The 14,368-nt window shown below is 40.9% G+C and overlaps 1 protein-coding gene across 1 annotated transcript in view; it reads right to left on the bottom strand.

Moving 5' to 3' along the window:
• Positions 1 to 14,368, bottom strand: part of ELP3 (elongator acetyltransferase complex subunit 3) — a 100,082-nt gene that overhangs the window by 49,208 nt on the left and 36,506 nt on the right. Inside the window, exons 9-10 of the mRNA XM_036241229.1 lie at positions 13,356 to 13,482; positions 6,049 to 6,242 (exon numbers count right to left, since the gene is read on the bottom strand). Of these exons, the coding sequence (XP_036097122.1) occupies positions 6,049 to 6,242; positions 13,356 to 13,482 (321 nt within the window). The remainder of the gene's footprint in view (positions 1 to 6,048; positions 6,243 to 13,355; positions 13,483 to 14,368) is intronic.

The following is a 14,368-nucleotide window of genomic DNA, read 5'->3' as shown; positions in this document are numbered from 1 at the left end:
TTTACAGCAAAAGAACCCAGTAAGAACCTTGTATTGTATCATGTCTCCTTTAATCTTCTTTAAAATGGAACTCTTTCCTTGATTCCCCTACTTCTGAAGATCGCGGGCCACTCATTTTCTTATAAAGTTCCTCAATGTGGGTTTGTCTGGTGTTTCCTCATGATTCCAGAGTTCTAGCTGAGTAACAGAGGAGTGATGTATCAGGTGGCACACAACCATGATTTGTACTATTACTGATAGCATTCACATTGATCAGCTGCCAGGCTTCTCCATGGTCAAGTTACTCTTTTCCACTTTGTAATTAATAAATACACTGTGGGTGGCATTTTGAAACAACATACAGTCAATTCTCATTATTTGCAGTAGTTATTCTCCACAAAGTTGCCATGAACATTTAATTAGTGAATATCATAACATTGCTCCTACAGGAAATACAGAATTAGGTTAAGTGCCTCTGCTCACAACATTTTTATCAACTGATCAATACATAACTTATTTTACACGTGTTTCTGTGTAAGGACACCATATATATATATGTATGTATTTACTGTTGATTCATTAACATTGAACTTACAGCCAATGTTGCTATAACTCAAGGCTGAATGAAAGTTACCTAACACATGTATTTTCTGAATAAGGCTCATCACAGCCTGCTTGCACTTAGGAACACTACACAACACTTAATACTATACTTGGGGCCATTTTAAACAGTGAAATTACCAACAAACAGCACAAAAATGCAAAAAATGTGACCATTAAATAGATGGTGAAAAGGTCTCTCCTTGCCCCCCCACCTCTCTCCCCTATTCCAAAGCACAACAGAATACATTGTAATTCTCTCCTGTTTCACATTTGCAATTCCTTTTTCAGATAATAAAAACCCTAGTTCCCATTATATTTAATATTAACTACATATTAGGTTATACTTATTAGGTCAACCCTGCTGCAAGTAACCTTTGTTGCTGTCCTCTTCTCTGACCCGCTCGGAGGCACCCTCCTCACCCTGCTCAGCCCTCTGCGAGAATGCCTGTTTTACCACGTTCAGGCCCTAACCACCTGCACCACGCCACTGCCTCCCCCCAAGAACACACTTCTCTCTCACGCTCTCTAGCCCTGCTCCAAGTCAGGCGCCTGATGGTTCAACACATCCTAATGTCTTCTGAACTCCACTGTTACAGAAAGGCAGAAAAAGGGGAAAGACAATGCAAACAATTCCAACAGCGGAATTTCCTACTCACTATCTCCTTAGCATTTTTAAGTGTATTGATCATGTAGGCAATTTAGATCCTTAAATTGGGCCAATAATTAAAGAATTTAAGAAATCCGTATGCTGTGGCAGAAGTATGGTATAGAAGATGGTGACGTAGGTAAACACATTACTTGCCTCCTCCCACAACCACATCAAAATGACAACTAAACTACAGAACAACATCATTCAAAACCGCCTGAAATTGAGCTGAATGGAAGCCCTACAACTATGATATTAAAGAAGCCACATCCGGACTGGTAGGAGGGGCAGAGGCACCGACAGGCTGGTCCCACACCTCTTGATAAAAGCCAGGAGGGATACCTCAGCTGTAAAGATACTCCCTGAGGAGCAAGGGGTCCCTGTGCCACACCAGGCCCCCAGCTCAGGGTTCCAGTGCCATAACTTCTGGTTGTGAAAACCAGCAGGAATTGAGACTGAGGCTTCTGGAGTCCCAGGCAGTTCCTCTTAAAGGGCCTGCACACAGACTTACTGGGACTGCTCCTCCAGGTTCCAGTGTGGGGGAGGTAGCTTAAAAGACACCAGAGACATACTGGGAAGAACTGAGTTGTTTGGCATTGGGACGAGAGCTAGAGAGGCAGCTTTCTGCTGGAGGCCATTGTTCCTTTGGTGAGCCCTTCCCACTTGGGACAGGTGGGTGCCATATCTGGGACTCCATCAACCCAGCTCACACTGTTTGCTCCACCCTGAGACACTGTTCTACCCAACTTTGGGGCCCACCCAAGCTGTTTCCAGTGGCTTTAGCACAGGATTGGCTTGTCTTGGCTCCTGCTTGGTTTTCCTAAAATCTCTCAAACAAGCAGCATCGGGCCTCAGTGAGCCCCATACCGCTCACTAAGTGGCCCCAGGCCTGGCACTAGAAGCAGCCAGCCTTGGTACACAGCTTGGCTTTGCCTGGGGACCTCCAAATCCAGTACAAGCAGCAGCCACCTGCAGATTGCTTTGTAGCTTATGCCTGGTGTCCCTGGGTAGAGCACAGGCAGTGGCTGACCTTGCCCCAGAGCCAGCACACCCAGTGGACAACTTTAAATCACGTCAAAGCACCACCACCAAACCACCTCCATAAACAACACACTTGAGTAGTGGACTCAGTGGGTACCAGAGCCCTGCTGAAGTAAGTCTTGCTCTGTGTGGTGGGCCTCTGCACAGCCCATCCTCCAAGGTAGTCAGAGGTCAGTGGTCAGTGGGCACAGCCAGTCCTTATAGCTGATCAACCTGAATAAATCCCTCCCATTGATGTACCAACAGCAATCAAGACTCAATTCTAATGGAAAAGTGTACAGTCCACATGAGGGATCGCCCAGCTAGAGTGATCGGAGAGGCTGTGCCACTGGGGACCCTACAGAATACCTACTACAACAGGCCACCCTACGAAGCCTAGAAGACATAACAACTCTACCTAATACATAGAAACAAACACAGGGAGGCAGCCAAAATGAGGAGACAAAGAAACATGTCCCAAATGAAAGAACAGAACAAAACTCCAGGAAAATGAAATGGAGGTAAGCAATCTAACAGATGCAGAGTTCAAAACACTGGTTATTAGGCTCAATGAACTTAGCGAGAACCTCAAGAGCATAAAAAAGGAGCAGCCAGAAATGAAGGATGCACTAACTGAAATAAAGAATAATTTACAGGACATCAATAGTAGAGTAGGTGAAACCAAGGAGCAAATCAATTTGGTATACAAGGAAGTAAAAAACATCCAATCAGAACAACAAAAGGAAAAAAGAATCTAAAAAAATGAGGACAGTGTAAGAAGCCTCTAGAACAACTTCAAGTGTACCATCATTCACATCATGGGGGTACCAGAAGAAAAAAGAGAGCAAGAAATTGAAAACCAATTTGAAAAAATAATGACAGAAAACTTCCCTAATTCGGTGAAGGAAATAGACGTACAAGTCCAGGAAGCACAGAGAGCCCCAAACAAGATGAACCCAAAGAGGCCCACACCAGACACATCATAATCAAAATGCAAAAGGTAAAAGACAAAGAGAATCTTATAAGCAGCAAGAGAAAAGCAGTTAGCTACCTTCAAGGGAGCTTCTAAAAGACTGTCAGCTGATTTCCCAAAAGAAACTTTGCAGGCCAGAAGGGAGTGGCAAGAAATACTCAAAGTGATGAAAAGCAATGACCTACAACCAAGATTACTCTATCCTGCAAAGCTGTCATTTAGAATCGATGGCCATATAAAGAGTTTCCCAGACGAGAAAAAGCTAAAGGAGTTCATCACCACCAAACCAGTATTATATGAAATGTTGATGGGTCTTCTTGAAGAAGATAAGACATATGAACAATAAAATGGCAATAAATACATATCTATCAACAATGGAATCTACAAACAAAATGAACAAGCAGAACAGAAACAGACTCATATATAGAGAATTTTTTGTTGGTTGCCTGATGGGAGGGGGGTTGGGGGGAAGGGTAGAAAAGGTAAAGAGATTAAGAAGCACAAATTGGTCGTTAAGAGTGATGGACCTCAAAGGGAAGGGGGTAGGTGGATGGCAAGAGATAATCCAAAGAACTTATATGTATATATGCATAACCAATGGACACAATCAATGGCATAGGGAGGATGGGGGTGGGGAGGAGGGGGATCAATGGAGGAAAAAAGGGGGAACATCTGTAATACATTCAATAATAAAGATAAGTTTTTAAAGAAGAAGTATGGTGTAAATGTCCTTTGACCTTTAAGCACTCCATTATTTTATGTTCTTGGTAATTTTCCTTCTGTTGGTAATTCTGCCTGTTCTTGGTAGTCACTGCTTTATACTATTACTAACACAATTTTTGTGCTGAGTGGATACTTGTTGCAGCAATAGACTGCATGTGCATTTGCTGTCACCTTTTGACCTTAAGACAGTAGTTCCTCCCATCCAAGGTTTTGCTTTCTTCAATTTTAGTTACCTACAGTCAACCTCCATCCAAAAATATTAAATAAAAAATTCCAGAAATAAACAATACATGAGTTTTAAAATGTGCAGCACTTGCGCCATCCCCTTCTACCCAGGACATGAATCATCCCTTTGTCTGGTGTGCCCACAATGCACACCCTACCCACTCATTAGTCACTTAGTAGCCGTCTCAGTTATCAGACAGACTGTCACATTACAGTGTGTGTGCTCATGTCACATTCATGTAACTTTTATCACAGTATATGGTTATAAGCGTTCTATTTTATTACTAGTTATTGTTGTTAATCACTTACTGTGCCTAATTTATAAATGAAACTTCATCACAGGTATGTACATATAAGGAAAAACAGTATACATAGGATTCAGTACTATCCACAGTTTCAGGCATCCACTGGTGCCTGTGGTTTTGGGACAGGGCCCCCACAGATAAGGGGGGACTACTGTATTTGTAATACAGGAATCCTGGCAGCTTTTGACAGGGTGGTGGAAATATGCGTAATGATGAGCAAATATAGGAATGGTTTGGGTAAGACTGAAGGTAAATAGGTAACTTTATGGCCTCTAAAATTTTTTTCATTGTCATATTTCTAGTTAAAAAAAAAAACGAGGTCCATAATTGCAAATGAGACATTAATTTCTCTCTTTTTAAAAAAATTTTATTTTTTATCCTCACCCGAGGACATTTTTCCATTTTTTTTTGTTCAGGTACAGTGGGAGGGAGAGAGAGGAAGAGAGAGAGAGAAACATCGACGTGAAAGGGACAGGACACATCGAGTGGCTACCACCCACACGACCAACCAGGGCCGGGGACAAGCTGCAACCAAGGTACGTGCCTTTAGCGGGAACCGTACCCGGGTCTCTCTGGACCACAGGCCAACACTGCAACCGCTGAGCCAAACCGGCCAGGGCTAATTTCTCTCTTATGAAAAAAACAGTTGATTTCCTTCATGCCCTTAGAAATATGTCACACTCTTTCTCCATATTTACATTAATATCTGCCAAGAATGATTGTTGCTACTCTTTGTTTTATCTTTTGAGGCTCTAGAACAGGGTAACAAACACCTGGCCAAACTTCCTCCTCCCACACTCACTTCTCTACTAGACTGAAGTCGACCTGGAAAAGGAAATCCTGATCTGGAAGATAAGCGCCTGGAACCAGGCACATACCTACTTATTACCTTCAGAATGCCACCTCCTGGCTCGCGGATGCAGGGAGAGGGGAATGTGTGGCTTGAACATGGTGTCCTTTCATTTCCATCCCTCTCTATTTATAGACAGCATTCCAGGTGTGCCCCCTCCTTTTTAACAAATATGTTTTTATTGATTTTTGTGAGAGAGAAACATCAATGTGAGAGAGAAACATCATCGGCTGCCTTCTGCATGACCCCTACTGGGGATCGAGCCTGAAACTTGGGCATGTGCCCTGACTGGGAATCAAACCAGGACCTCTCAGTCGATGGGAGAAAGCTCAATCCACTGAACCACACCAGCTAGGCCAGGTGTACCTCTTTTTTTTTTTTAATCCTCACCAGAGGATACTTTTCCATTTATCTTCAGATACAGTGGAAGGGAGGGAGAGAGAGAGAGAGAAAAACACTGATGTGAGACACATCGATTGGTAGCCTGCAGCACGACCAGGGCTGGGACCGAATGGCAACTGTGCCCTTGACCAGAATCGAACCTGTGACTTTTTGGTCCGTGGGCAGATGCTCCAACCACTGAGCCAAACTGGCCAGGGCGGGTGTACCTTTTTTTTTTAATTAAAAAAATTCAAACCCTTCAATAGGAAATCAGACTATTCTCATTAGACATTGTAAACAGAGTAGTCACTGATTATTTCTGGCATAAAAGGTAACATACTACCTCTGCACTCGGTACACTCGAGTCCATGGAGGCACAAGGGCAAGGATCCGAGCCACCAATTCGATCAGGTCGCTAGGAGAATAACTCTTATATCTTCCTGATTTCCACAGCTCATAAAGGCCAGTTCCACGAATCACCAGGGTAGGGTAAAGTTTTAAACCATCAGGACGAAAAGCAGGGTTCTCAAAAAACTCCTGTGAACAGAGAGAACAGAAAATTACTTTCCCACTAGTTATGTAGAGATTAGACATGCAAAGTTTCAAATTTGGGTCAGTTTCTCTCACATACCTACCTGGTACTTACAATGTCTTTCCTTCCTATCAAGGGAGGGGATGCAGACAGAACAGAAATTCATTGTGTTTTTTCGCACAACCCCCACCAGGGCCAGCGACGAATCACAACCAAGGTACATGCCCTTGACCAGAATCGAACCGCGACCCATTGGTCCCTGGGCCGATGCTCCATCCGCTGAGCCAAACCGGCCAGGGCAGAAATTCATTGTTTCATACAATTTTACCTGCATGGCCTCATTGGGACAAAGCAAGTGTCTGCTGGATTACAGAGCCCTCACCACAGCCCATCTATGGCTGCAATCTCACCTCACGCCACTCTGCCCACCCTGCCCTCCTGCCTCTGCCTGGAAAGTTCATCAATTTCTCTTCATCTAGCTAATCTTCAGGCCTCAGCTTAAATGTCAATTCTTCAGAGAGGCCTTCTTGACCTTCAAATATAAACTGTCTGACTTAAAAAAATCTTACTGAATTCTGTATTTCTGCTTTAACAACATCATACTGACAATTTATCCAGTGCTTACCTTCACCTCTAGACTGTATTGTCTTTTAATAACAAAACATATTATTTAAACTTTAAAAAATCTGTGACAGAGATCATCACCTGGCCTGCAAAACTGTTTACTATATGGCCTTATGCAGAAAGTGTACCAATCCCTGGATATGACTATTTTGTCCTCAGACCAACTGGCACCATTCCTAACCTGGGATACACACTGTCCATTTGTTAACTGGACACTGAGCAATACATCTAATTCATCTACTTTGACACAGTCATTTCCTGTACTATATTATCCCAGCTGGCTGCCTTATTTCTTCACTTGGGATGTAGCAGGAAGACATAAGGCATTCTCCTTTCCATGACTTTGCACTGCTAATTTGTTCTTATCTAGATTTTGCAAGACAGACGATGAAGGAATGAAGGTGGACTCATACAGTTCCCTTCACCCCGACCCTGGCACTAGCATCTATTCAGCCAGTAGTACTGTATCTTCTGAACTGTAAAAATGCTTTCTATCTTGTGCTATGTTATTCTTGCAGAGCTATCCATTATTTAACTTGCTTTACAAAGAAATGTAACTGTAGACTATTTGATCTCTCTCACTGATTCGTCATATTCTTAAAATGCTGTATTCTTTGTGCACAATTTGGTCTTAAAGATACTCCCCTGTAACATTTATATATGAAAAATTCATCAGGTCTTTAATAAATAGTCTATTGCCATCCACAAAGAGCATGTATACAAGTCATTCCCTTCCTAGCTCAAATCCTTATCAGAACATGGGATTTCAGAAAAGTATTTCTGATACTTGCATAATGAATTTGGGAGACACATGGGCTGACATTCTCCTTTAAAAAGAATGATGATAGGTGATATTGGTTCTGGACATCTGGTTAAAAAGTCAGAATTAAAATATGTGTTTCTTTCCTTCCCAAACTATGATAAAAATTTTAAATTGAGTTTAGAGAAAGGAGTGGGGGGGGGGGGGCGGCGCAAACATCTATCGGCTGCCTCCCACATACTCCCCAGTTGGGGATCAAACCTGCAACCTGGGTATGTGCCCTAACGGGCAATTGAACCCACCACCTTTGGTGTATGGGATGATGCTCCAACCTGAGCTGCACAGGCCAGGGCCTTCCAAAACCATGCTAAAACAACAGGAAATAATAATTTTTTTTTAAAGTACAAATCTAGAATAGAGAACATCAGAGGAGACAGGAGGGGAACAGGTGATGGCAATAAATTTCTGAAAGACAAAATATGGATGAAAGACTGGTAAATGACTTTGCAAGTGATGAAAAGGGCAAATCGAGTATTTGTAAAGGGGGACAGATACCGATGAAAGGCCAGCTCAGTCACACCAGAGTCCCAGGAAAGTTCATGGATCACAAGTACCAGGAACTGGGCAGGGTGGAGAGAACACTAGATCAAAATCTGTACATGAGGGGATTTATCTCTTTCCTTATTCCTTATCACCTTCCTACAGGCAGTCACTTGCCTGATTTTTTGTGGGAAAAACTAGAAAACCGATGGACTCTGAAATTCCAGGTACAAAGAAAGGCCTGTGTGAGGACCAAGAGTGAAAACGGGGAGAGTAAGTGAAGGCCAGCACACTGACTAGTGGACGCCCTGCCTGCAATTTTCTGTGATGTACATACACACACCACCCACCACCCCCAAACAGGAAGTTGAAGAGTTCATCTCTGGATCAATTAAATGGCTCTGACCAAAAAAGGAGAATACATTACATGAACATCCTTCCGTGAGGTATACCAGCAGCTAGCCACAGAGAGCTTGCAATCTGGCTCTTAAGCTCCTCACTTTTTATTTTTTAAATCCTCACTCTAGGATATTTTTCTATTTATCTTCAGATAGAGTAGGAGAGAGAAAGAGGGAGAGAGAGAGAAACATCAATGTGAAAGGGACACATCGACTGGATGCCTCCTACAAGACCGCAACCAGGGCTGGGGACAAACCGCAACTGAAGTGCATGCCCTTGGCTGGAATCGAACCAGAGACTCACTGTTCCGCAGGCCGACGCTCTACCACTGAGCCGAATCGGCCAGGGCTGAGCTCCTCACTTTTAAAGTATGACCATTTGGCTAAGGATCACTAGAAACTAGAAGAAAGCCTAGAACATAAAAAACAGACCAAAACAAAAAGATAAAAAAGAACTGGGAAAGCGAGGCATTGCATAAAGGAAAATAAAACTTAAAAAAAACAACTATAATTAATTCCATCAGAGAGATAAGATGACACATTAATCCACAAAACAAGAACAAGATAGTAGAGAAAAATCAAACAGCCAGAATATAAGAAAGAACTCTTAGAAATTAAAACCATAACAAAAATAAAAACATTTAATAGAAAGATAAAGGTGAGAAAATAATAAAGAAGCAGGAAAAAAAGGCAGATAAAACTAGAAAAGAATTTTACATAATTAGTCTGGGAGATCCAACATTTGCTTAATAGGTTTTAGAAAGAGAACATAAAAAAAGAAAGGGAGAAAATGATCCTGTACAGTTGGCTCTGGTATCCAAGGATTCTGAATCCACGGATTGAAAATATTCAGGGGGGAAAAACGTTATGTTGTTACTGTGTAGTTAGGCCTATAATGGTTGACTTCTTCTTGTCATTATTCCTTAAACAATGCAATATAACAACTATTTTCATAGCACTTACACTGTATTAGGTATTATGTGTAATTTTGAGATGATTTAAAGTATAAGAGGGTGTGTGTATGTTATATACAAATACCACACCATTTTATATAATGGACTTGAGCATCTGCAGATTTTCTTATCTAGAGGGGTTCCTTAAACCAATCACCCCAGAGTACCAAGGGACCACTGTAGTACAAAGAAATTTCCAGGATGACAGGGTCCTTTAATGTTGAACATGATTTAAAAACTCTTGTCAAGATATACCTCTGTAAAATTGCACTACATATGGGACAAAGAGAATTTCCAAAAATATTCACATGAATATTATATACATTCATTATAGGATTAAAGAATAAGAAATAAAGGTTTAAGAATTTTATACACACACGCGCGCGTGCGCGCACACACACACACATTTTTTTTAAACATAGGTTTGCTAGCTATCTGAATATCCTATTTGTGAAGTACCTATTCAAGTTTTTTTTTGCCCATTGTCCTACTGGACTATCTTCTTTTTCTAACTGATTTGTAGAAGTTATTTACTTTAAGGCAATTTATAAGTAATTTTGCAGAAAATTTTTCTTCAGAGAGAAATCAGATTTCTTATTTTAGCTCTCTTTTGTCACTCATTTGCTAGGATGTAGTTAGTTAGAAGAGGCATACAGTCTGCTCATATTCCCTGTGGGTTTCTCTTAAAAGATTATAAACAAGCAGATAAATCTATTTCCATGAAGGGATGTCTTTGCAATATTATTATCAAACTATTCTTTAAAGGAGTTCCCTGTTATCTGTGATTTCACTTTCCACGGTTTTAGTTACTCATAGTCTGAAATTTTTTTTTTATTTTTATTTTTTTTATCCTCACCCGAGGATATTTTTCCATTTTTTGTACAGATAGAGTGGGAGGGAGAGAGAGGAAGGGAGAGAGAGAGAGAAACATCGACGTGAAGGGACACATCGAGTGGCTGCCACCCGCACGACCAACCAGGGCCGGGGACAAACTGCAACCGAAGTACGTGCCCTTAGCGGGAACCAAACCCGGGTCTCTCCGGACTGCAGGCCGACGCTCTAACCGCTGAGCCAAACTGGCCAGGGCCATAGTCTGAAATTTTAATGGTCTGAAAATATTAAGTGAAAAATTCCACAAAACAATTCAAAAGTTTTAAACTGCTCGTCGTTCTGAGTACTGTGATGGTATCTCTCACCCAGCCATGACCCATCCCCTGTCCAGTGTATCCACTGTATACACTACACTCCCATTAGTCACTTACTGGCCGTCTCAGTTATCAGATCGACTGTCAGGTATTACAGTGCTTGTGTTCAAGTCATCCCTATTTTACTTAACAATGGCCCCAAAGTGCAAGAGTAGTGATGCTGGCAATTAGTAGTGATGCTGGCAATTAGGATGTGCCAAGAAGCCACCGTAAAGTTCCGTTATATGAAAGGTGAAAAGTTCTCGACTTAGTAAGGAAAGAAAAATAATCGTAAGCTGAGGATGACAAGACCTGTGGTAAGAATGAATTTTCTATCCATAAAATTGTAAAGAAGGAAAACATCTGTGCTAGTTTTGCTGTTGCACCTCATACTGAAAAAGTTATGGCCACAGTGTATGATAAGTGCTTAGTAAAGATGGAAAAGGCACTAAATTTGTGGGTAGAAGATATAAACAAAATGACAGCAATATGTTGTGTCAGAGAGCATTAAGCCTATACAAAGCTCTGGCTGGTGTGGCTTAGTTGGTTAGAGTGTCATCCTGTGCTTGGAAGAGTCTTGGGTTTGATTCCCAGTCAGGGCTCATACCCAGGTTGTGGGTTTGATCCCCAGTCAGGATGCATATAGGAAGCAACTGATCGATGTTTCTCTCTCACATCGGTATTTCTCTTTTTTTCTCTCTCCCTTCCCTCTCTCTAGAATCAATGAAAAACATATATCCTTGGGTGAAGATTAAAAAAAAAAAAGATTAATTCACATGACTTTTATTACAGCATATTGCTATAATTGTTCTATTTTATTATTAGTTATTGTTAATCTCTTACTGTGCCCAATTTATAAACTAAATGTTATCATAGGGTCCAGCCAGTATGGCTCAGTGGTTGAGCGTCAGTCCATGCACCAAGAAGTTACTGGTCCGATTCCCGGTCAGAGCACATGCCCAGGTGGTGGGCCCGATCCCCAGTGGGGAGCGTGCAGGAGGTGGCCAACTGATATTCTCTCTCATCGATGTTTCTATCTCTCTCTCCCTCTTACTTCCTCTCTCTATAAAATCAATAAAGGAAAACAAAACAAAACTTTATCATAGGTATGTATGTATGTGAAAAAACATAGTATATATAGGGTTTAGTACTTATGGTCTTGGAACGTACCCCTCATGAATAAGGGGAAACACTATATTTTGAAGACACTAAGAAAAAAGAACACTGAGACTCAGCCATTTGCTATTACTTGAAACACCACATATTTTTTCCCAAGGCATGTAAAGTTATGAATGCTGGCTCTACCACTGGTACACCTAGGAGCTGTGTTAAAGAAAAGCGTGTTTGAGGTGCCCTTTAGGCTTGGAGTCTGAATTCCTGGTTATTAACTACTGAAGGGATATCAGCCTCAAAATCTATTACACAGCCAATATGGGGGAATCACTGACAGGGACATCTGTGAATTAATGCTGTCTTACAAACAGGCCTTCTGTTGTAATTCATTGGCTTAAAAATAATACACTTTTTTAAAGGAAATAATTATTAACTTCACAAATAAGGCATGGTGTATTCCATCCTTTATAAACAGAGCAAAATAAAAGTATTTCCATAGATAAAATAACTTGAAATTTTTATCATCTTCTCTAAAAGGATATCCCTAAGACACATTTCTTATCTGAGAATCTGAAGAAAAGTTTCGACCAATCTCATTTCCCAAAACAAAGCTAAATGGATTAAGTTTACACGTGACAGAGTAAAAAAAAACCCCAAATCCCAGAATTAGGTATTGAAATTCAAAGAACAGAAAGGGTAAAAGAAAGCAGATTTTCTTTCACTGATTAACAAAATTCTGGAAAAGAAAGGCAGTTCCAAGCTTAGAAGCACCTGAAGAATCATCAAGCAGGAAAAGAGATTTGAAACAGGAGCAAAGTAAAAGGTCAAAGACAGGTTGAGGAAATATTTGTAACAAATAAAAACCAATAAAGCCATAATGTCCTTACCTAGCTGTTCATATAAATTGATATTTAAAATACTTATATCCAAAAGAGTAACTGGTCAGAGAATCCAAAAAGAATTATAATTATTTAATATAAACGTGAAAAACATATTACTATTATTATAAAATGCAAGTTGAAATGGCACTTTTATCCACCCAATTAGCAAATATAAAAATATTTTATGTATGTATACATATAGCAAATACATAAACAGGAGAGAATTGTTTGGGGGGAAAGATAACCCTGCTGAAATGAGTGTAAACTGTTACAACCCTCTGAAAAGCAAGTAAGTAATATGATGAGACTCTGAAAGTATTTATACTTTTGCCTCATAATTCTACCCCAGAGAATTCATCCTAAAGAAATAACCCTAAATCATATATAAAACTATGTCTGTGTGTATACATGTATAAATCACCTAATTCACAGTCCAAAAAAGCCTAAGCATAACAAAATCCTAAAAGGGAGTAAATTGAAATGTTAGGATTTTAGTTGGTGTTGGACTGTGAGTGACACCTCTTTCTCTACTGTTTCCACTACTCTCTGATGAGAGTGCATTGCTTTAATCATGGGAGAACCAACAGTCAATAATCAAAAGGAGCAGAGAGGGTGCATCAGCGTGCAGAGACATTCGAAATTAGCTGGTTTAAGGGAACACTCACTGTAAACTGCTCAATGTCCCTCTCGAGTCCCACATTTGGCAGATCCGGCATCATATGAGCCACAACTTTGAAACCGGAGTCTTTGGCCAGGTGAAAGGACTCACATACTGCCTTCACAGTGTGGCCCCTGAGGAGAGAAAACCCACCACGTGTTACTCAAAGAAACAGGCAACAAGGTTAACACAAGGAACACAGGGGAAAAAAACTGACAGGTAATGAAAAATAATATGGTTGGGGAAAAAAAAAATCTCAGAAAGTCTTATTTACATAACCTCTGAGAAAGTCTGGAAGCAAATAATTTTTACTTCTTTTTTTAAAAGACTTTTTTAAAAAATTGATCTGAGAGAGAGAGAAAGGGAGGGAGAGAGGAAGACAGGAAAAAAGGGAGAGAGGGCAGGGAAAAGAGGAAGAGACAGACAGAAACATCGATTTGTTGTTCCACTTATTTATGCATTCATTGGCTGATTCTTGTTTGTGCCCTGACCAGGGATCGAACCTGCAATCTTGGCATACTGCGACAACAGTCTAACCAACTGAGTACCCGGCAGGGCCTCATTTCCACTTCTGGGATATTTCTCAGAAATTCCCTTATGCACCTAAAGTTCTGACACTAAAACTATTTGGTTTAGCATCATCAGGCAAAATAAGCTTACTAATGTAAATATCTAAGTTAGAAACCAGATTAATGAGCTCAAAACCATGCAGAAGCAGCATCCTATTATTTTCTTTCCTTTTAAAATCTTTTGAAATGAGAGTGAGGGAGGAGGAGAGAGGAAGAGATGAGACGGAGACACCCCCCCCCACACACATATACAGAACAGATTTCACTCTGGTGGGTTGGAGGCTCCTTAAAAAAGTGAGAAGACAGTGATCCAGTGACAAGGAGGAATCACCTGGGGCTGTCTGGATAAATCATCTTAACATTCTAGCTCCACACGCGAGTAGGAAGTAAGCCCTGCTAAGAGTCTGGGGCTGCTGGAGACCAAAGCCGCGTCAGCCCTCTCATCACCAAG

This window comes from Molossus molossus, unplaced genomic scaffold (genome assembly GCF_014108415.1).
Source record: "Molossus molossus isolate mMolMol1 unplaced genomic scaffold, mMolMol1.p scaffold_m16_p_4, whole genome shotgun sequence".
Taxonomy (NCBI): domain Eukaryota; kingdom Metazoa; phylum Chordata; class Mammalia; order Chiroptera; family Molossidae; genus Molossus; species Molossus molossus.
This window is presented reverse-complemented; position numbering and strand designations above follow the sequence as displayed.